This window comes from Sinocyclocheilus rhinocerous, unplaced genomic scaffold (assembly GCF_001515625.1).
Source record: "Sinocyclocheilus rhinocerous isolate Xijiao unplaced genomic scaffold, SAMN03320098_v1.1 scaffold2420, whole genome shotgun sequence".
In the NCBI taxonomy this organism is placed as follows: domain Eukaryota; kingdom Metazoa; phylum Chordata; class Actinopteri; order Cypriniformes; family Cyprinidae; genus Sinocyclocheilus; species Sinocyclocheilus rhinocerous.
This window is the reverse complement of record NW_015629430.1, coordinates 79,138-102,818: the sequence shown is the minus strand read 5'-3', so window position 1 is coordinate 102,818 and position 23,681 is coordinate 79,138. Positions and strand designations below refer to the sequence as shown.

The following is a 23,681-nucleotide window of genomic DNA, read 5'->3' as shown; positions in this document are numbered from 1 at the left end:
AAATAAATGTGGTCTTACCGCACTATTTCATCTCTGTGTATGATTTGAAGCGGGCAGAATGCTAGCGCTAACATCATTTTTACCCATTCGGTCAAATATCGCGCTGCAAAGAGCAATACTAGTTTTAACTTGTCTATAACTTGGCAAATGACCATAGAATAAGCGGGATAATCAACGGCTAGCCGTGCGTTAAAGGATTTTAAATGCACGTTTACCCATTCGGTCAAATATCGCGCTGCAAAGAGCAATACTAGTTTTAACTTGTCTATAACTTGGCAAATGACCATAGAATAAGCGGGATAATCAACGGCTAGCCGTGCGTTAAAGGATTTTAAATGCACTTCGCAAAGGCAACCACCCTCCGCTTCACGGCAGGCAGTTCTTTGCCTCCATAAAAGGATTTTAATGCACGGCTAGCCATTAATTATCCCTTACTTAATCGTTTGACAGCACTAATATAAATATATACATGTAAATACATATATGCTGTATGTGTGTGTGTTATATATACATAATAAATAAACACAGTACATACACATATATTATGTAAACAAAAACTTTATTTTGGATGCGATTAATCGTGATGAATCGTTTTACTTACTATACTATATAGTAAGAGTTTGAGTTACTATAGAACTATTAAAAAACGCTTTCCTTAAAATAAAATAAAAACAAATAAAGCTGAAATAAAAGCAGGTTAATTTCACCTGTATTCAAGGAAAATATGATGTATATTGAGTATACTTCAGGCAAAAAGTAGCTTATAACACTGGAACAATGTTGTGTTGTTATTGTTAACTAAAACTATTACTACAGAACCATTAATTTTTTTTCCTTGAAATAAAATTCAAAAAGAAAAACATAAAATAAAAAACTTAAATGAAATACAAAAATATTAGATGATAACTTTTATTGAAAATTAGAAATGCTGCTTTGGCAACTAACTAAAAGAAGAAAGTAATTTCAAGTACTAAAATTAACACTAAATAAATAAAACTAAAATAAATTAAATGAAAATTAATTACAGTGAAAGTTGCAGATTTATTCAAAAAGAAAAACTGAAATATCACATGGTCTTAAGTATTCAGACCCTTTGCTGTGACACTCATATATTTAACTCAGGTGCTGTCCATTTGTTCTGATCATCCTTGAGATGGTTCTACACCTTCGTTTGAGTCCAGCTGTGTTTGATTATACTGATTGGACTTGATTAGGAAAGCCACACACCTGTCTATATAAGACCTTACAGCTCACAGTGCATGTCAGAGCAAATGAGAATCATGAGGTCAAAGGAATTGCCTGAAGAGCTCAGAGACAGAATTGTGGCAAGGCACAGATCTGGCCAAGGTTACAAAAAAATTTCTGCTGCACTTAAGGTTCCTAAGAGCACGGTGGCCTCCATAATCCTTAAATGGAAGACGTTTGGGATGACCAGAACCCTTCCTAGAGCTGGCCGTCCGGCCAAACTGAGCTATCGGGGGAGAAGAGCCTTGGTGAGAGAGGTAAAGAAGAACCCAAAGATCACTGTGGCTGAGCTCCAGAGATGCAGTCGGGAGATGGGAGAAAGTTGTAGAAAGTCAACCATCACTGCAGCCCTCCACCAGTCGGGGCTTTATGGCAGAGTGGCCCGACGGAAGCCTCTCCTCAGTTCAAGACACATGAAAGCCCGCATGGAGTTTGCTAAAAAAACACCTGAAGGACTCCAAGATGGTGAGAAATAAGATTCTCTGGTCTGATGAGACCAAGATAGAACTTTTTGGCCTTAATTCTAAGCGGTATGTGTGGAGAAAACCAGGCACCTGTCCAATACAGTCCCAACAGTGAAGCATGGTGGTGGCAGCATCATGCTGTGGGGGTGTTTTTCAGCTGCAGGGACAGGACGACTGGTTGCAATCGAGGGAAAGATGAATGCGGCCAAGTACAGGGATATCCTGGGCGAAAACCTTCTCCAGAGTGCTCAGGACCTCAGACTGGAACTAAGGTTTACCTTCCAACAAGACAATGACCCTAAGCACACAGTTAAAATAACGAAGGAGTGGCTTCACAACAACTCTGTTACTGTTCTTGAATGGCCCAGCCAGATCCCTGACTTAAACCCAATTGAGCATCTCTGGAGAGACCTAAAAATGGCTGTCCACCAACGTTTACCGTCCAACCTGACAGAACTGGAGAGGATTTGCAAGGAGGAATGGCAGAGGATCCCCAAATCCATGTGTGAAAAACTTGTTGCATCTTTCCCAAAAAGACTCATGGCTGTATTAGATCAAATGGGTGCTTCTACTAAATACTGAGCATTTTTCAGTTTTTCTTTTTTAATAAATCTGCAAAGATGTCAACAATTCTGTGTTTTTCTGTCAATATGGGGTGCTGTGTGTACATTAATGAGGAAAAAAAATTAACTTAAATGATTTTAGCAAATGGCTGCAATATAACAAAGAGTGAAAAATTTAAGGGGGTCTGAATACTTTCCGTACCCACTGTATATATAAAATACAAATCTATGTCTTTGTTTTTAATTATAATATAGTATATAATGTAATGATATTTTTAATTAAAATGTAATTTTAATTTAATTTTAATTATAAGTTATAATATAAATATATTTTTTAAAAGTGCAATGCATTGCTGTAAAGGTGAATTATTATTTTTTTTTTTTACAAACTGAGGGCTGAGTTTAAATGATTTTATATAGCAGTTGACAGTGTGTCAAAGATATAGATAAACAGTATAAATTATACATTTGCTATTACACTGCATTGCATTTCACTGCATAGATATTCCAGTGATACAATTCTATTCTTAACATCATAGTGCAATTATTATATATAGTCACAGATGAATTTCACAAAAACATCCAGATCTTATTTCACTCCAAAATCAAAAGAAAAAAATGAATTTATTTACCTTAATTATATATATAAATTATATATCTTTTGCAGTATTTGCAAAACTAAACCACAATTATGTGATAACATGGCAAATTATCAGGCAAAAAAATTATGTGCATAGCATCTGAATGCAGATATATATCTTTTCCACGATAATAATTTTCAACCATGATAAGGCTCAGCTTCTATTAAACCCAGACAAATCTGTTTAAGATGTTCTTTATCTTTTTTCAGATATGAACAAACGTTCTTCCAGTAATGTTAACAGAGCGTTCGCTCCGAGTTATCTGGTCTTTAATAGTGTTCTAAAAACATTAGCACAAAAACAAAGGTATAAAAAAGGAATGTTTAATTTGTGCAATATTTTAGTCAAACATTTGTTTTTAAATGTAACTACTTTTTTTCAAAACATTCTGGGAACCTTCAAAAGTAACATTTCTGTAACGTTTGCGAGAATTCTAAAATGGAATGTTTCGTTAACATAACCAAGAAAGAATGCTTTTAAAACATTTTAAAAACTGGATGTTCAGAGAACATTCCAAAATAACCTTTTAGGAACAAATATTTTTGGTATCTATATTTATGCTTAAACATTTATATTTAAAGAGTTAGGTTGAGAGTTTTTAATTAGATTTATTAATTTAAAATTAAATTAAATAGTAGGCCAACATCAATGAAAAAATAAATCAAATTAAATTAGGAACCCACACACACACACACACACACACACACACACACACGTTTGTTGTGAATTGTGGGGACTTTCCATAGACTTCTATTACTTTTATACTGACCAAACAATATTTTCTATCCCCTAACCCTAAACCTACCCCTTACAGAAAACCTGTTTGCATTATTACACTTTCAGATAGACATCATTTACTATTCTTAATAATTTTTTTACCCTTGTGGGGGCCGCAGGACGGTCCCAACAATGTCAAAAATTTCAGGTTTTACTATCCTTGTGGGGACATTTGGTCACACACACACACACATACACATAACCTAATGGAAATGCTAGAAAAATGTTTTTAGAAAATATGTTTCTTACCTTGAAGTTGTATGTGGACTGGGGCCTCCTCGGTGTTTCTATCTCGGGCTGATCTGAGTTCAGTCTCACTCCATCGTTTTTGCTGTAGGTGCTGTCGAGACACGATACGGGCCTCTGGTTGGGTTTTACATCTCTTTTATCAATACCAGGCTCTTCACGAGCAGTTCTAGGCGCGAGTAGAATGTCCCGGGGCATCAGCACCGGCTGTCCCATGAACATGGACTTGGCTCTGGGTCGAGACTCAGTGGAGTTTATGGTGTAGCTGTTCTTGGATTCGGGCCGTGGGCTTCCGCTCTCGCTCTGGATCTGTCGGGATCTCGAGCACCAGTCTGACACCGGCTGCCCGTTCCTCCGACTGGCCTCATTGAGCTCCTGATATTCATAAGTCTCTCCTTCGGCTACCTCACCCAGACGGCCCAGAGACTGGGCTCTTTTCCTTAAAGACGGGCTGGTTCTCCTCAACGAGTTCGAGCTTGTAACAGAGAGTCGATTCATCTGAGCGATCGCCGCAGAAATGTAGTCCTCATGTCCGATGAAACTGCCGCGAACGATCCTCTAGAAGACAGAATTCAGCATGACATTAAAACGGACTCTATTTTAAAAGATTTGACTGCACTGACACAAATATAGCACTGCATCAGTGTCTCAGCAATGGATGCTCTGCAGTGAATGGGTGCCGTCAGAATGAGAGTCCAAACAGCTGATAAAAACACCACAATAATCCACAAGTAATCCACAGCACTCCAGTCCATCAGTTAACATCTGGAGAAGACAAAAGCTGAAACAAATCCAGCATTAAGACGTTTTTAACTCCAATACATTGAGTTCATAATCCATAATAACGCTTCCTCCAGTGAAAAAGTGGCCTGGTCTGAATCAGGAGAGAAATCTGCACAGATCAAAAACTGCTCTAAACAAATATGTGGCTGGATTTTGATTTGAGAGACAACAGATGATGCACTTTTTTTTATGGATTATGGACTCGTGTATTTTAGTTAAAAATGTCTTAATGCTGGATGTGTTTCAGCTTTTGTCTTCTCCAGATGTTAACTGATGGACTGGAGTGCTGTGGATTACTTGTGGATTACTGTGATGTTTTTATCAGCTGTTTGGACTCTCATTCTGACGGCACCCATTCACTGCAGAGCATCCATTGCTGAGACACTGATGCAATGCTACATTTCTCCAAATCTGATGAAGAAACAAACTCATCCTGATCTCGGATGACCTGAGGGTGAGGGTATTTTTTAATTTTTGTATTGTCATAGATCAGCTGCACACTCAGATCAGTGTCATATGCAGGAAACAGATGCAATTATATAATGCGCATGATGCATGACAGCTTTAATTACAGCAGTGCTGGTTAAAAACACGTCGTGCTTCACATTCCTGCTCGGAAAACTGGGAAACTTTAGCCATCAACGACGTGCCTCTCAGATGAAGATGGTGCTTCATCACTCACTCAGTTACCAAAAATCCAGTTCATGCAGCTACAGTTACAGTTTGATTGACAGCTGATAGATCTTTATACAATTATTTAATTGTGGATGTTTGTCCCCAGGACTGTTTTAAAGAAAAAACGTATATTTATTATAATGTTCGCCTCATGTTTTGGTTTAATTGTCATGCAAATAATGCCAATAAATTTTGAAAATAATGCAAAAAATACAAATGTTGTAATGCATTTTTTTTTTTTGGAGTGAAATATGATCTAGACATGTTTTTGTGAAATTCACCTAATGACTATTTATATAATAATTACATAATAATGTTAAAAATAGAGTTGTATTACTGGAATATACAATATATCTATGCAGTGAAATGCTTTGCAACTATATAATGCTTGTCTGATATTTTTGATAAATTTGCAAAATAAATTTGCTTAATTGTCATTTTGAATTCTCATAAAAATAATATACGAATATAATAATGAATTAAAGTTTTGCATATAATTCAAAAAATATAAAATTTTCTTTAAGCAATAAGTTCTTCTTTCTTTCTTTCTTTCTTCATGCATGCATAAAATATGAACTGGAAATGTTTTTGTGAGATTCACCTACCTAGTGAACATATAACAAACAATATTAATGTTAAAAATAGCATTGTATTGCTGGAATAATATATTTTTTGCTTTATTGTCATTAAAATAATGTCAATAAATTTTGCAAGAATTTAGTGAACTGGACAAGAGAAAGCAATATATATGATGCTGCTGCTGATGAAATCATTATATAACAGCAGCGTTGAGCAGGTCTGTCAAGTCATAATTAGTGGATAGAGACGTTTAGTGTCACATTATGAAAACATTTGAATGGTGTTTCTGATACGTGAGAACCCTGGGGAAATAAAGCAAACCTCCCTCGACAGAACCAGTTTAACAGAGACACATGATTATTCACAACTGGAGCTGCAAACATGAACCTGAAACACTTTCTCAGGGAAAAGCCCTGTCTTTGTGGGACGTGCTGCAAGGAGTGTGCCTCAATCACATTTCACAGCAAAATCAAAAGATAAAATGCAGATTGTGATTTTTTTTGTCACAAATTGTCAGAAAAATAACGTCACTTAGTTTTGCAAATAATGCATATATATTTTTTTTTTAATCTGGACATGTTTTTGTGAGATTCATCTAGAGATTATATATAATAATTATATAATGAAAACAGAACTATTATTCACTGTAATTTCATAAAAATAATGCTACTAGTTTTAATAATTAATTTTATTTGTTTAAATTTAATTTATGTATAATTCATACTATAGTTTATCTATATATACAATAAACCATAACATGACTGCATGCATTCAACAAAATACATAACAATTGCATGCAAAAAGTGCAAGAATATCCCATGCAAACCCCACATGTTTTCATGTTTGGATACTGAAGGAGCTTTACCTTCTGCGGTTTGAGCTGCACCTGCGTGACGCTGGAGGGGTCCACCACAGGTTTGGGTCTCCGGAGCGTGTCTATGAGGCTTTGCCATTGAGGCGGCAGACCCACGAAGCAGCCCTGCACCGGGTCGAAGGACGTGTGCACCCTGTGCTCGAAGTTCCTGGGAGTGGAGATCTCCAGCCTCCTCTTCTTCTTCTTCTTCCTCTGGAACATCCTGACAGCCTGCTGGAAACAAGAGTCTGTCCCGTCATAACACGACAGCAGAGCCATGCGCTCGCCTTCACAACACGCTCTGAGAAAACACAACAGCCTTCAAAACCAGACTGAAGCAGAGGCGGAGCCAGATGAGACGAGAGCTGTCAATCAGACACCTGAGGACACGCCCCTTTCCTGAAGCAGGTCAGAAACACACTTAAACCTGAGACTGAGAGCATCCTGTAACACGGTCGTAGATCGAGTCTAAATGCATATTTAGTGAACCATGAGAAACTAACTACTAGTGAGTGGATCAATATTGCTGTGGGTCAATGAAAGAGACCACATGATTCCCCGTATATTGGATTTCTCAAGATAAAGAGAGCTTTATAAACCTATAAAGTCACTGTTTCATATTTTATATAAGCCTCAAACTTTGCTTTGTCACTCAGTCTACTCTAATTTTTTATCCAGTAAAAGCTCTTTTAGTGTAATTGTAGAAGCACTTCTCGTGTCTTTCTGCTGTCAGATCTTGATCTAAGCGTCAGAATAACTGCAGTAATATCTCCAGATGAACACTTACTGGACTGAAGCAGCTCAGCTTTACTTGATTCTCCATCAATCATGTTTTAGAGTCTCAAATCTGATCCTCAGGATCTTTTGAGGAGCGTTTGTTTCCAGAAGCTTTACTTTCACTGTTCCTCAGCGGAGGAATGATCTTCACAAGCCTCCAGAACATCTCACATCTTCTGAGGAGCCTTTATTTCTTCAGCTCTCAATCACTGCATTATATGTTTGGAGCATTTACATCTCAGCTTACTGAGACTGATTATTGGAGATATGTTGACCACTAATAGTTATATTAGACATTTTATGTCAGTATCTGTTATAAAGATCTCACTGATTTACATTACAAGTTATTAAAATTTTATCTTACTTTTTGGCCATATAAATTGTCACAAATAATGCAAAATAAATAAAATAATATAATAAAATAAAATAAATATAAATAATGACTAAATTAAATAAATTATATTAAGTTAGTTAAATAATTAAAATAATTTAATTAATTAATATAATATTTATATTATTGTTTATAATAATTATTTTATTTTATTTTATTGACTTTATATAATAATTACATCATAATGTTAAAAATAGAATTGTATAACTGGAATATACAAAATATACAATATATCTATGCAGTGAAATGCTATGCACTAAAATATATATTGTTTTTGCCTGATATTTTTTTCTTATGATAGTTTTTCAAATATATACAAAATAATTATTATGTAATATGTTAAAAAAATTATTTCAACTACCTAGTAACTATATGTAATAATTACATAATAAAGTTAAAAATAGAATTTTATTTCTATAATATACAAAATATCTATGTAGAGAAATGATATCTACTATATCATTTTGTCTGATAGTTTTCCTTATTTATCGTTAAAAAAATAATGTGTGAAAAATAGTGAGTGAAATATGATCTAGACTTGTTTTGTTTGTTTGTGTGTGTGTGTGTTGTGTGAGTGAGAGAGTGTGTGTGTGTGTGTGTGTGAGAGAGATTCACCCACCTAGTGACTATAAATAATAATTACATAATAATGTTAAAAATAAAATGTTATCACTAGAATATAGAATATATAAAAGCTTAATATCAAATATATAATTTGTCAGATATTTCCGTTATTATCATAAAAATAATGTCATAAAAAGTTGTGCAAATAATGCATTTTTTTTTACTCTCTGTTATTTTTTTGGAGTGAAATATGATCTATTGTTTGCCATTTCAGGTATTATTCTGTCTTCTGTACGTAAATATCAAATTAAAACAACATGCATATTTATGATGCTTCTCTCTTTTTTTAAATAATAATTAACATCTTGCAGATTCTTCAAGGCTCTTGCAAACATACACATTCACTGTGAGCTGAGCATTACTACTTCAGTTGTCCAGGGTTAGCCTATAAAAACCTGTGGTTCCTAATTTGTTTAGTCAAATTGTGCTTGTTGTTTAATGTAGGTTTCTATATGATTCAGACCTGCATTAGCAGACGTGTCTAATACAACAGTGACCGCTATAATCAACACTAACGCTTTCATTTCCAGCTCAGATCTTTAAACATACTGTACATACTGTACATGAACTAAAGCCAGTGCGTCTGTAAACTCCTCTTATGAAAGCTGTCAATCAATATTTGCTCACTAGTGAACATTAAACAGTGAGCAGAAAATAAGCGATATAACAAGATAAGACACACAAATGCATGAAAATCTATTGGGCTTTTTTTTTTTATCTATTATGTTTATGTATAAAGTCTGTTTTCAAAAAGTAAATAATAATTATAGAATATATCCAGCATTTCTGGCACCGTCCTCAAATATTAATATTGAATGGCGAAGCATAATTTCATTTGTTCAATAAAAAGTTGTTTTTTTTTTAAATAATTTTTTAATAAAGAAATTTAACCACTAATTGTTTTTATGTTATATTTAAATATAAAAAAATGTATAGAATGGTGGAGAATGGTTTTTGAATCTTTGAAATTTGCCAGAAAGGAATAATATATTATTTTAGCTATTTTAGAAATATATTCATATATCATCAGCATTGATTTACTATAGTTTTTGTTAATTTTTAAATAATATTTTATTTTTTATATTTTCTGTTTTCAGTTTAAATTAAAAGTTTTAATATTTTTGGGGTGTGTTTCTTTAACATTTTCATCATTTTTTTAAATAACTGTCTATATAGTTTTTAGTTTAGTTTATTTAGCTTTATTTATTTTAGTACTTCAACTTAAACTAAACGAAAAGGAGACATTTTGCTTTGGCAACTATCTGAAATAAAATATGTTTTTTTATATTTATTTCAGTTGCCAGGGGACTTTTTTATCCATTATGTTTAAGTATAAAGTCTGTTTGCAAAATAATAATAATAATTATAAAATAGTTCCAGCATTTCTGGCACTTTCCTCAAATATTAATATTGAACGGTGAAGAATGTCATTTCTGTAAGAAAACTTTATGTCTGAACTATATCCATATTTGTTCAATAAAACAGTTCAAATGCATGGATGCACTGACAGAGAAATTTTACCCACTAATTGTTTTTATGTTATATTTAAATATAAAAAAATGTATAGAATGGTGGAGAATGGTTTTTGAATCTTTGAAATTTGCCAGAAAGGAATAATATATTATTTTAGCTATTTTAGAAATATATTCATATATCATCAGCATTGATTTACTATAGTTTTTGTTAATTTTTAAATAATATTTTATTTTTTATATTTTCTGTTTTCAGTTTAAATTAAAAGTTTTAATATTTTTGGGGTGTGTTTCTTTAACATTTTCATCATTTTTTTAAATAACTGTCTATATAGTTTTTAGTTTAGTTTATTTAGCTTTATTTATTTTAGTACTTCAACTTAAACTAAACGAAAAGGAGACATTTTGCTTTGGCAACTATCTGAAATAAAATACGTTTTTTTATATTTGATTTCAGTTAATGTTTATTTTATTTCAAGTAATGAAAATGTTTTTGTATGGTTTTAGTTTTAATTAATGATAATAAAATTAAATAAAATAATTTTTTACAAATACATAATAATTATACGCTAATAATAACCTGATAAATAACATGGATACATATTTATAAAAATAGAAATTTCACGATACACCTGAGATATATATGTGCCACCCCTACTCAATCTTTTAATATCAGATTAAGCAGACCAATTTTTAAAAATATATATACTGTATATATATATATACACACAGTTGAAGTCAAAATGTACTTCAGAATCTGCAAAATTATTCAGTACTGACCTGAATAAGATATTTTACATAGGGTTAGGGTTCATAAAATTCCTTCAGGTCCCACAAATTCTTTGGTTTTCCAGCATTTTTGTGAATTTGAACCCTTTCCAGCAGTGACTGTATGATTTTGAGATCCATCTTTTCACACTGAGGACAACTGAGGGACTCTTATGCAACTATTACAGAAGCTTCAAACGCTCGCCGATGCTCCAGAAGAAAAAACAACGCATTAAGAGCCGGGGGGTGAAAACTTTTTGAAATTTTAAAAAGATTACCTCAATTTAGCACCAGCAAGCTTGTTAGCTAGACAGTTAGCATCAGCTAACATTGACTTATTTTCAGCATGGTTATGAATAAACATTTATATTTGTCTACTCGGCTAGTTGATCCAGATACATAGTAACTTAGGCTATGTGTGCTGACAAACAATATAAAAACAGACGTCACATAGGGCTAAATGCATAGCATTTTAGTAAAACTGCTAATGTTAAAGCAGCGGGGAAGATGAATGTGCATGAGTTATTTGATTTAATCGGTGTTATTTAAATGTTTTTTGACCTAAAACATAGAGACTCTGATGTTAATGTGGCTTAAACAGATCACTCTTTACAGCAGATTTAGTTCACAAACAACTGACAGTTTTGACCTAAATAGGATTTTCAGTTACAATAATTAATCCTAAAATTCGACATTAGTAACTACTTTAACAGCATCAGTCGCGCGCGCGCTCACAAGATCTCCCGGTTCTTACTTGTGAATGCAGTTTGTGTCGGAGCACGTGATATATTATAAGGAGTAACGATACGTTTTATGAAATGTAGTGAAGTAAAAAGTACAATCTTATGCTTTGGTAAAAGTAAAAGTTACTCAAAATAAAACTACTCCAGTAAAGTACAGATACTTGAAAAATTTACTTAAATACAGTAACGAAGTAAAACTACTCCGTTACTGTCCACCACTGGAAACGTTACATTTGAATGTTCTCTAAAACAAGTAGTAACATTTAGACCAACGTGCAATTAACGTTTCAGAGAAACGTTACATGAGTGTTGATGTAACATTTTTATGCGAACGTTTTTAGAACATTATTAACTTTGAACGAAGTTCTATTGAAGTTATTAGAAGAATATTTGTTTAACACTTTGCCAGAATGTTAGCTAAAGTTCTGAGGACATATTTAGTTTGTGTCTTATTAGTGCCCAGCTAACAAAAAACACGTTCTGAGAACGTTCAGTTTTTTCAAAATGTGTATATATATATATATATATGAACATTGCATTATATATACTTCGCATTATAAGATTATGGTAACGTTACTTTTGAATGTTCTCTAAACGTTCTGAAACAAGTGGTAACACTTAAAACAATAGCGTTCAAAAAACATTGACAAGTGTCAACTAGAACGTTTCAGAAAAAGTGTATAAATTGTTTTTAAGGTTGTAAATGTTTATAGAACATTCTATTATAGAACATTATATTAACGTTACTAGAAGAACATTTGTTCATAACGTTGAGAGAATGTTTGCCAAAGTTCTGGGAACAGCGTTGAGGAACAGTATGTGCAAAGTTTGTGTCTTATAAGCTAACAAAATACGTTCTATGAATTTATGAGTTTTGCTAACGTTGTCAGTGAGTTATAAAAAGTTATTTCTGAATGTTCCCTGAACAGTCAAAACGTTCCGTTTTTTAAAAGCGACTTTTTGCAACTTTTTAGGGAAGAATCTGTTTGATCATTTTGCAAGCATTATGGGAACGTTACATTTAAATGTTCTCTGAACATTCTAAAAGAAGTAGCAACATTTAAAACAATAACGTTCAAAAAACTTTGACAAGCATCAACTAAAACGTTTCAGAAAAACGTTACATTAATGATGCATAAATATTGTTTTTAAGATACCCTGTTTTAAAAGATGTGTTATTTTAGTATCATTTAGGGATTATTATAGTTTTTATTCATATTTTTAATGCGTTTTTATTTTAAATTTTAGGTAAAGTTTTAATAATTCTTTTGCGTGATTTTGTCATTTTTATTATGTTTTATATTTTTCCTCATTTTATTTCAGTTTTAGTTTTAGTTATTTTAGGGCATCAGCTTTTTTTCTTTTTTTTGTAAATAAAATAAAATAAGTTTCAGTTTTTATATTTTATTAACTATAATAACCTTGTTGCCCGTCACTTGACTAGTTGAATTTGTAACATTCGCAAAATCTTTCAGGCATGATATTCATAAATTCACCTAATTTTGAGAAATAAAAAGTAAATAGAAATAAAGAAATAAAAAAGACAACATTCATTGATTTTAAGATGCAATTGCAGAATGTAAAGTCACAAATACTAGAATTGCTAGAAAACGCCTTGACATGGGATGCATGCTTCCAGAGAAATGATAATGTTTGTGCATAAATTACATCCAATATAAGTTATAAGTTGTTATACAGTTAAAGAAAGCTCACCTTAAACGTTTCTCCTCTTCATCAAGCCCAAGTTCATGCAAAATCCATGTCCAGGAATGTCACGCTCTGTTTAGACAAGCAAAAGATCAGCCTTAACACAGCTCCTACATTTTTATGCATGGGTTTTGTGCAGCCTGATCAAGACACAAACATTCGAACTCAAGAGAAAATCAAAGCATCTCAATGCTATTTCAGTATGCTGAAGGATTCAATAGCTGAATTTACTGCTATTTTACAAGCACTTGCAGTTAAACTTTACATATTCGTTTCATTAAAACATCCGGATCACCTCAGAATCAAAAGAAAGGAAAATTATATTTTACAAGAAAATGAAACCTAATAGGACCATTATCATTTATGCATTTTCATGAGAGTAAATCACATTTTCCATCAAAATTCTCATTACTTTTGAGTTTTCCCCTCTAATTCTCATTATTGCAATTAATTTCTTGTCTTACATAAACAAAATAGTGTTAAACAATCTTGATTTAACTCACTATAAATTAAAATCAGGACAGCAAATGCTACCCAGGGTTATTAGAATTAACTAAAACTAAAATTAAAACTAAAACCATAAAAAGAAATCATTATTGTTACTTGAAATAAAATAAACATTAACTGAAAGTAAAAATTAAAAATATCTAATTTTATTTTAATTTAAGTACTACAATAATTAAACATAAAACTGAAATAATTAAAAAATAATCATTTATAATATTACAAAATAGTAATAATAATAATAATAATAATAATAATAATAATGATAACACAACAAAATTACTAAAACTTTAACAAAATGTAACTAAGTACTAAAATAGCTAAAACTGAAATAAAAATGACTAAAAATATATATTTAAAAAGACTAATAAAAGTTATAAAAACATGACTAAATCTTTAACAAAATTTAACTTTATGTACTAAAATAACTAAAACAGAAACTGACATAAAATTATATACAGACATAAAAAAAATAAAAATGACAAAAAACAACAACGACAACATAATGACTATAACTTTAAATACAGAAAGTACAAAAATGAAAACAAAATATTAACAAACCCTATAATGGTATATCAATGACACTAAAATGGCACTGTATAAATGCAACTAAAACATCATTGTTTTTCTCCATTACAGTATTATGAATTGTGAGCTTAATTGTGACCCTGGACCACAAAACCAGTCATAAGGGTCAATTTTTCGAAATTGAGATTTATACATCATCTGAAAGCTGAATAAATAATCTTTCCATTGATGTATGGTTTGTTAGGATCGGACAATATTTGGTTGAGAACTATTTGAAAATCTGGAATCTGAGGATGCAAAAAAATCTAAATATTGAGAAAATCATCTTTAAAGTTGTTCAAATGAAGTTCTTAGCAATGCATATTACTAATCAAAAATTATGTTTTAATATATTTACGGTAGGACATTTACAAAATAGCATGGAACATGACTTAATATCCTAATGATTTTTGGCATTAAAAAAAATCTATAATTTTGACCCATACAATGTATTGTTGGCTATTGCTACAAATATACCCCAGCGACTTAAGACTGCTTTTAGCGTCACAATTGTCATGAAAATCTGGTCAGGAAAAATCTTGACCGTCTTAAACATGTTTCATGTCCTTTAAATCATTTAAAGTCATTAATACGGTTAGCTTTTGGGGTGAAATATGACCCAGACGAGTTGCATGTCTGACCCTGGCAGCGGAACAAGAGAAACCGAAGCACTTTTGTGGCTGAGAGCGGCTGCCTGACAGCATTAGAAGTAAATGCAAACGCTCGGGCCCCAGAGAACCGGAAAGACGAGGACAAAGCCGCTCACCTCTGTCTAAAACCACATGTTCTTCAAGAGCTCGACCTCCTCAATCCTTCACCTGTCCTAACCTAAGTCACCAAAACAGAGACCAACACCATCCAGAACCAGCAGCTTCACTTGGAAAAGAAAGAGTGAGAAAAGCAAGACAGAGAGAGAGGTTTTCGGTCCTACCTGAGGATCGCAGCAGCGCTCATGAAGGTCTCACACACACACACACACACACTTGAACATGTAGATCTGCGTGCTGCTGCATGTTCTGAGGGTTTGGGAGCGTCTCTATCCACGCTGAGTCACTCACATTACAGACTTCTAGTGTGCTGCAGGGCGTTAAAGTGGCCAGAGATGCACAAGGGTTTAGTCACTTCCATAAGAAGCAACCTAGAAGAAACACCATCAACCAGATCTCTTTAAGACGTCTGCTGTGCTGGAAATCCTTTACCTGATCGAGTGTTTCCGGTCAAAAATGGCCCGCCTTTTAAAAATTGTTTGTAAATATCCCATTACGCGATATTATCACCAAATCTTGGATTCAGTTTTTTTGAAAGATGAAAATGTTATTTAATGCTATGACATTGGAAACCTAGCGACTTTGCTCTCACATGGTATTTCAATTAACCAATTTTTTTTGGTGATTTTTGTACCGATTTTTTTTTATGCAATCTTTTTGTCAAATTGTTTTCTTTCAGTTAGCACAAATTGTGCATTTCTTGTTGGAACTGGTTGATCGTAGGCCTTTATTGATTTGAGCCCATGCACCTCAGTTTTTGAGTGAAGGAAGCATTATTTGTGGATAATTTTGACAATATTCACTCAAAAACTGATATAAATGAGACCCATGATCAGCCAGTTCCAAAAAAAAAAAAAGACCAGTCTTTTAAAAATTGCTTGTAAATCTCCCATTATATGATATTATCACCAAATCTTGGATTCAGTCTTTTTGAAAAATGAAAATGTTAGATAACGCTATGACATTGGAAACCTAGTATCTTTGCTCACACATTATATAACAACCAACCAAAATGTATTGGTAACTATTGTACTTTTTGGGGGATTTTATTACCAATTTTTTTTCATGCAATCTTTTTGTCAAATTGTTTTCTTTCAATTATTGCATTTCTTGTTGGAAAACTCAATGAGATCAATAAGACCTTCAATTTCAAACCTTCAAGATCAGTAATTTTTTTGTTAATTTTTGTACTTTTTTGGGATGTTTGTTGTGTTCCGTGACAAACCCGCCTACAAAAAATTTTTTTGTAAATCTCGTTATGTAATATTGTTCCCATATTTTGGATTCAATCTTTTTGTCAACTTGTATTCTTTCATTTAGCACTGATTTTGCTTTTCTTGTTGGAACTGGTTAATCATACGCCTCTTGAACGGAGCTGATGCACCTCAGTTTATGAGTGAAAAAAGCATTATTTGTGGATAATTTTGACAATATTCATATTAGACCTATGATCAACCAGTTCCAAAATATGACCGGTCTTTTAAAAACTGCTTGTAAATCTCTTATTATGCTATATTATGACCAAATATTCAATTCAATCTTTTTGAAAAATGCAAGTGCTAGTTAACGTTTGTTTTTTTACATTAGACTAAATTGTACTGACTTTGCTAACACGTACAACAGCTTCCGGCCAAAGAAATAAGATAATTTTTGTACTTGTTTGGGATGCACATGGTTGTTAGAATTGACGGCTCAATTTTTTCAGAGAAAAATATGCAATTTGGTTCAGATGCTGATATTTATATGGACAAAAGCTGATGCTTATAAATGTAAACCAATGAGATCTTTATAGCAGTAGCAGATACTTACATAAAATGATTTAAATATCAGTCGTCACTCTATATCTCCAACAATATGTCTTAAGATGAGATTTAAATGATCCAAACATTTAATGCAATGCAATCCAATGCTGACTGAGAGATAAACATGAAATCAATCATGAGATCAAAGCACTTTCCACCATCAGGATCCTAATTAAACTGCTGTTGCCTTTTTATAAACTTAGATTTTTACTCAAGCGTTTTGAAAAACCTCAATAAATGAACGGACATGGACTCCAGACCCCTAAAACAACTGCCAAAACAACAAAAGAGGAAGAAGAACTGCAGCATGGAACATTTCTGGACCACTGAAGAATTTGTGACACGCCTCAGACGTGTCGAAGATCTGCAGCGACATGCTGCATCTGATGCGCTTCAGGAGGAAACCAAGCCAAATGAGTCACTCATACTCTGATATTTTTTTGAGAAAGCCAACCTACCGATCTGCTACTTAAGCTTTTTATTCTTCTTCTTCGACTAAATTTCTGAGCGCTACTCCTCCTAGAGCTTTCAAGCTAGAACCACCAAACTCAGCCCAGCTCTTCAGACTGATCTGACTTAGTGTGCTTTATCTTTTCTAACTGATCCGACTTATGGTTTTCATAAAAATGAAGATTAAAAATCATAAAAATCCCATAGACTTACATTGACGGAATGTTCAGATGAGCCAAGACTATTCAAACTCCAACTGTCAAAATTTAAACTTAAACTCCCAGAATCCCTTGAGACTCAATCAAGCTTCCCTTCTATGTACTATTTCTAACCCATTCAAACTCTATCTATCCATCTATGCGACATGCTAATCATGCTAGCGACATGCTAGTAACTTGCTAATCATGATAGCAACATGCTAGTAGCATGCTAATCATGCTAGCAAAATGCTAACGATGCTAGAAAAATGCTAACGACATGCTAGTAACTTGCTAATCATGCTAACGACATGCTAGTCACTTGCTAATCATGCTAGTAACTGGCTAATCATGCTAGCAACATGCTTGTCACTTGCTAATCATGCTAACAACATGCTAGTAGCATACTAATCATGCTAGAAACATGCTAGCGACATGCTAGTAACTTGCTACTCATGCTAACGACATGCTAGTAACTTGCTAATACATGAATAATGCTAGCGACATGCTAGTCACTTGCTAATAATGCTAACAACATGTTAGTCACATGCTAATCATGCTAGTAACTTGCTAATCATGCTAGCAATATGCTAGTAACATGCTAATCATGCTAGTCACTTGCTAATCATGCTAGTAACTGGCTAATCATGCTAGCAACATGCTTGTCACTTGCTAATCATGCTAACAACATGCTAGTAGCATACTAATCATGCTAGAAACATGCTAGCAACATGTTAGTAGCATGCAATCATGCTAACAACATGCTAGTAACTTGTTAATCATGCTAGCCATATGCTAGTAACTTGCTAATAATGCTAACAACATGTTAGTCACTTGTTAATCTTGTTAACAACATGCTAGTAACATGCTAGAAATATGCTAGTAACTTGCTAATAATGCTAACAACATGTTAGTCACTTGTTAATCTTGTTAACAACATGCTAGTAACATGCTAGAAATATGCTAGTAACTTGCTAATAATGCTAACAACATGTTAGTCACTTGTTAATCTTGTTAACAACATGCTAGTAACATGCTAGAAATATGCTAGTAACTTGCTAATAATGCTAACAACATGTTAGTCACTTGTTAATCTTGTTAACAACATGCTAGTAACATGCTAGAAATATGCTAGTAACTTGCTAATAATGCTAACAACATGTTAGTCACTTGTTAATCTTGTTAACAACATGCTAGTAACATGCTAGAAATATGCTAGTAACTTGCTAATCATGCTAGCAATATGCTAGTAACATGCTAATCATGCTAGTAACTTGCTAATCATGCCAGCAATATGCTAGTAACAGGCTAATCATGCTAAAAACATGCTAATCATGCTAGAAACATGTTATCAACATCTATCTTATCTAAATTTTCACTGCTTTAAATTGCTTTTATTAACTGCTTTAAACTTTCAGGCTAGGCTTTCTCAAGCCAACCTAAATTTGTCTTGACAAACTTTTTTTTATCTAGCTATTATTTTTAAGAGACATTCATGTTTAGATTATTTTGACCCGGGTATGAACTGAGTCCAATTAAGTAGTTTTTGTAAAATAATCTATTAAGTTATATTAGTGTCAAAAAGCTTTTGTAAAATACATTTAGACTTTTCTCCATATCTCACACACGTTTGGGACTGAATTCTGTTGATGAACATGAATTTGTACGTCTATTGACGAAACATTGCAGCATGAAAACATTGATCTTTTTTATTTGAAACTGAAAGTTTGTGCAAGTAAAATGGAATTGTTTTCTTTAAAAACTTTTCAGATAAATTTTTACGTTCTTTTGTTAGAAACAAATATGTAGCCTAGGTTTCATAAATTTGGGCAGTTTTTTGTGAAATTATAAAGTCAAAGAAATTTAATTAAATTCCATTATTTCCAATGAGGTAATAGTGGTAATTCTCATATTCTTATGAGTTACACAAAAAAATAAAATAAATAAATAATGCAAATACAAAACTTGCGTGTAATTTGAAATTTCAAAGAATTTAATTTTTTTTCCATTAATAAAAAAGGGATAAACGCAGTTATAACATGTTAATATTCAAAGCTTGAACGTAAAAATTTTCACATTCGCCAAATAATGTATGGAAGCCCATTTCCGCCCCATAAGAAAAAAAAATCATACCTTAAAAAATATATATTTATTGATTTATTTCACGTTCTACCCCAAGAAAACGCTCAACGTGCAACTCAGCGCGTTGTGTTTATATTCTGCTGGTCTGTTAATGGTATATGCTTTATTAATAAGGTTTAAGTATGTCATAACTTTGACTTTCTAATGCATGAATTTTTTTCTTACGTGGCAGAAATGGGCTTCCATAATAATGAGAGGTTGCTGATTAGGTACAATACAGTTTTAGCTGACAAATATATGAAAGATATTTATAAAATAACAATTTTTAGGTCCAAACAGACACAGAATGTAAAAATAGTTACACAGATTTTGAATGCAATGCGAGGGTTAACAAAATACCGATTGTTCAGCTGATGAAATGTCTTCCCAATAAGTCTATTCTTATAGAATTAAAACAATTAAAACTTTATTCGTTCATGGAGCACATCCCACATTACCGCCAAAAAGCTTTCCCCCCCATTAACACGGATTTGAAAGCAGCTGTGTGTATTATATTCCATGCAAACAGAAGTTTTCGATGTTTGCTAAAGATCAGTTTTTAAGGGCTCTGAATTTACTGTGTGCTGCGAGGAGGCGCGTGATCGATCACATGACATTTACGGCTCAGGTGATACATTACAAACAATACTGAAGTACACATACTGCAGAAATAGTAGTGTGCTACTCTGAATATATTCTTAACAGTCACACAAGTCACTCACCCAGCAGGAGTCCAGGTGTGTTTCTCTGGTCAACAACGAATAGCTGCTTGTCTCAATCTGTCCTGCACTGGAGACTGAAGTCATTTAACTAGCAAAAGAGCTGTGAACTCCTCCCTGCGGAGGTCAAACATTAACACACGTACAGTACAGTACAGTACAAGAGAACCGTGAGAGTCCAGACATCTGTGCTGTTCACCATCCTGCTTTATGACAATGTTTTGGCACGTTTTTTGTTGGCGCCATTTAAGATTACGGCTGATATGATCCTATAAACTTTTATTTTATTGTAAATGCATTTTAGAAAAATGAGTAACACTTTACAGTAAGGTACAAACTACATTAGCTAACAATGTAAGCATTTACATACAAAAAAAAATAACAATTATTAATCCCGAGTAAATTTCAACATTTACGAACGCATTATTAAAATTAAAAATTTAACCTGAATATATTTTTTAAAAGACATGCACTAATAATGAACGGTTGTATTTTATTAACTAACGGTAGCACATGATCCTCACTGCTATTTTTAGATTTAACTAATGTTAATTAACAAGCTCTTATTGTAAAGTGCAATCAAAAAACACAATCATGAAAAGATTACTGCTTTAAAAGGTGATTCATGCAATTAATTGTCAAATAGCAGAATGTGTCAACTATTTAAATAATTTGGATTATTATTTTGATTTTCAGGTTTGCAAAGCAACATGAATTAAATAATGGAGATTCAAAGAGGTCAAATTATCTGAGCACAGAATATGGCCCCAAAATAAATAAATAAAAATAAATGAAAAAAAACAAAAAAACAACAACTTGGATTTCATGACACCATCTTTTCACCATTCACAAAAATTTTTTTTATTACTATTTATATTATTCTGTTTATTTGAATTATTTTTAGATAATTTTTAAATAATATTTGACTATTGTCTTAATAGAAGTAAATGTATTTTAAAGTATGCATAATATTTTAATTATGCATTAAGCAGCATTTTTTATCCAAAGCAGTTGTTGTTATTATATAGTGTCATACACCCTTTATTCAGTACATGCCACAATCTCGAAAAATCATTAATAAAAATGATCTACTAAATGACTGTAATTTTCACATGGCCTCAACTGCTGAGATTAAATTGAGATTTTCTTCATTTCTATTATTAATTAAAAAAAACACCCAAGATTATGTTGCGAAAACTGTTTATTAAATGTGTATAAAAAGCAATATATAGCATTAATTAACACAGCCACCAATTCATTTGCTCTGCTGCTGCTATTATTTTACAACAACTTGACTTCATAAGCTGTTCCTCACGTTACTGATGAGCTCAGACAAAACCAGCTCTGAAGACTTCTGTTCTGGATTCAGAATCATGCGGAAAAAGTCTTTCCATAAAGGCTCGACGGGAGCGCTGAAAAAAACAAAACAAGAGCAGCTTGTCTCACATTCATTTGATCAAATATTTTCATGTTAAACTCACAAAAATGCCACATTTCACCCAAAAAATCACCTGAAATTTTGAAATAATAATAATAATATTCATGCAAAAGATACATTTATAATATCTATTACTGTTGTTTTTATTTTAGAAATTATTTTTAAACATTTTATTTAAAAAAATACATTCATTTAAAAAAAAAAAAAAAAAAAAAGGATTATTTTCAAGACAAATCAAACACATTTGTCCCAAAATCCACATTACTAATATTACATAAACGTGACAATTTGCATAAACTAGACTGAAAATATATTAAAAAATAATTCCAAATATTAATATGATTAAAATGATACTGGTAAATATATAATGCTAAATAAATGTGTAAATATTAGGGGTGGGGGGGGGGAATCGATACAGCAACAAATATTATAAAAGGTGTGCACATACATTTTTTTATTATTACAATGATCACACTAAAAGCACTTTATTCTCATGAAAGTTACTTGTCAAATCTGTCAAAGTCTGTATGTTTTCTTTTGATTCGGGGGTAAAACATGGCTTGAATATGTTTTTCTGTACAATGATAACAGCTGCTGTTGGCACCTGTGCTGAGATCCAGATCCTTCATCTAAACTCCAGGCCGAGTTTTCCTGCTTCACTTTCATCGAGCGATTAAACAGCAGCATGTGCACGACTTCTGCAACGCTGATCAGATCGACCTGTGCAAGAGAGCAGAAACACCACAGAAATTAAGTGCAAAAATGACCGCTTGGTTATTCTCTAAAGATGATTCACTATTGCATTTTAAATTCACCGTGAGGCAGGGTTCACAATGCATTTAAATGATTTAATGTGACATTTTACAGTGAAACGGAATATTCAGCATGAAATAATGCAGAAAAAACAGCAGCAGACTGAATATAAAAATAAAGCATTAAAAATTAAATGAAAATAGCTAAAAATAAAATGCAAGTAAATAAAAGCAAAACAAAAAATAAAGATTAATAAAAAATTAAACAATAAATAAATAAAAATTTAAATGTGTAAAAATGAACTGAATATAAAAATAAAGCATTAAAAATTAAATGAAAATAGCTAAAAATAAAATGCAAGTAAAAGCAAAACAAAAAATAAAGATTAATAAAAAATTAAACACAATAAATATATACAAATTTAAATGTGTAAAAATTCAAATAAATAAATACACACACATAACATATAAAAATAATTTAAATTTATACAAATATTAATAAATGCTAAATATAAATATTTAAGTGTAATAAAAAAATATAAAATTTAATTATATAAAAAGTAAAACAAATAAAAATAAAATAAAAATGTAGTAAATACAAATTTAATAAATAAAAATACATAAAATATTTATAAATAAAATAATATACAAAAAGTTGGTAACACTCTACAATACATTTCATTAGTTAACTACTTTAGTTAACATGAACTAAGAATAAACAATACTTCTACAGCATTTATTAATCTTAATGTTAATTTCAACATTTACTAATGAATTATTAAAATCTAAATTTGTGCTTGTTAACAGTTAATGCAGTGTGAATTAACATGAACTAACAATGATCAACTAACATTAACAAAGACTAATAAATACTGTAATAAAAGCACTGTTCAGTGTTAATATTCATGTTAGTTAATACATTAACTAACAGTAACTAATGGAACCTTATTGTAAAGTGTTACCATCAAGTGTTATATATATATATATATATGAGACCCTGGAGCACAAAAGCAGTGTTAAGTCGCTGGGGTATATTTGTAGCAATAGCCAACAATA

The 23,681-nt window shown here is 32.1% G+C and overlaps 2 protein-coding genes across 5 annotated transcripts in view; both read right to left on the bottom strand.

Annotated features, from left to right (window-relative positions):
* The window catches only part of pak6b (p21 protein (Cdc42/Rac)-activated kinase 6b), a 32,355-nt gene extending 16,982 nt beyond the window's left edge, over positions 1-15,373 (bottom strand). Inside the window, exons 1-5 of one of the 4 annotated variants that reach the window (XM_016550788.1) lie at positions 15,311-15,373; positions 15,146-15,207; positions 13,315-13,380; positions 6,839-7,057; positions 3,940-4,494 (exon numbers count right to left, since the gene is read on the bottom strand). In XM_016550788.1, coding sequence (XP_016406274.1) covers positions 3,940-4,494; positions 6,839-7,048 — 765 coding nt within the window. In that variant the 5' untranslated portion in view covers positions 7,049-7,057; positions 13,315-13,380; positions 15,146-15,207; positions 15,311-15,373. Of the gene's footprint in view, positions 1-3,939; positions 4,495-6,838; positions 7,479-13,314; positions 13,381-15,145; positions 15,280-15,310 lie in introns of those variants that run through there. The other 3 variants (XM_016550790.1, XM_016550789.1, XM_016550787.1) reach the window with 3 other exon arrangements.
* Positions 15,374-21,627: 6,254 nt separating this feature from the next.
* The window catches only part of LOC107738891 (mitotic checkpoint serine/threonine-protein kinase BUB1 beta-like), an 18,709-nt gene continuing 16,655 nt past the window's right edge, over positions 21,628-23,681 (bottom strand). The window contains exons 13-14 of the mRNA XM_016550795.1: positions 22,478-22,593; positions 21,628-21,847 (exon numbers count right to left, since the gene is read on the bottom strand). Coding sequence (XP_016406281.1) covers positions 21,733-21,847; positions 22,478-22,593 — 231 coding nt within the window. The 3' untranslated portion in view covers positions 21,628-21,732. The remainder of the gene's footprint in view (positions 21,848-22,477; positions 22,594-23,681) is intronic.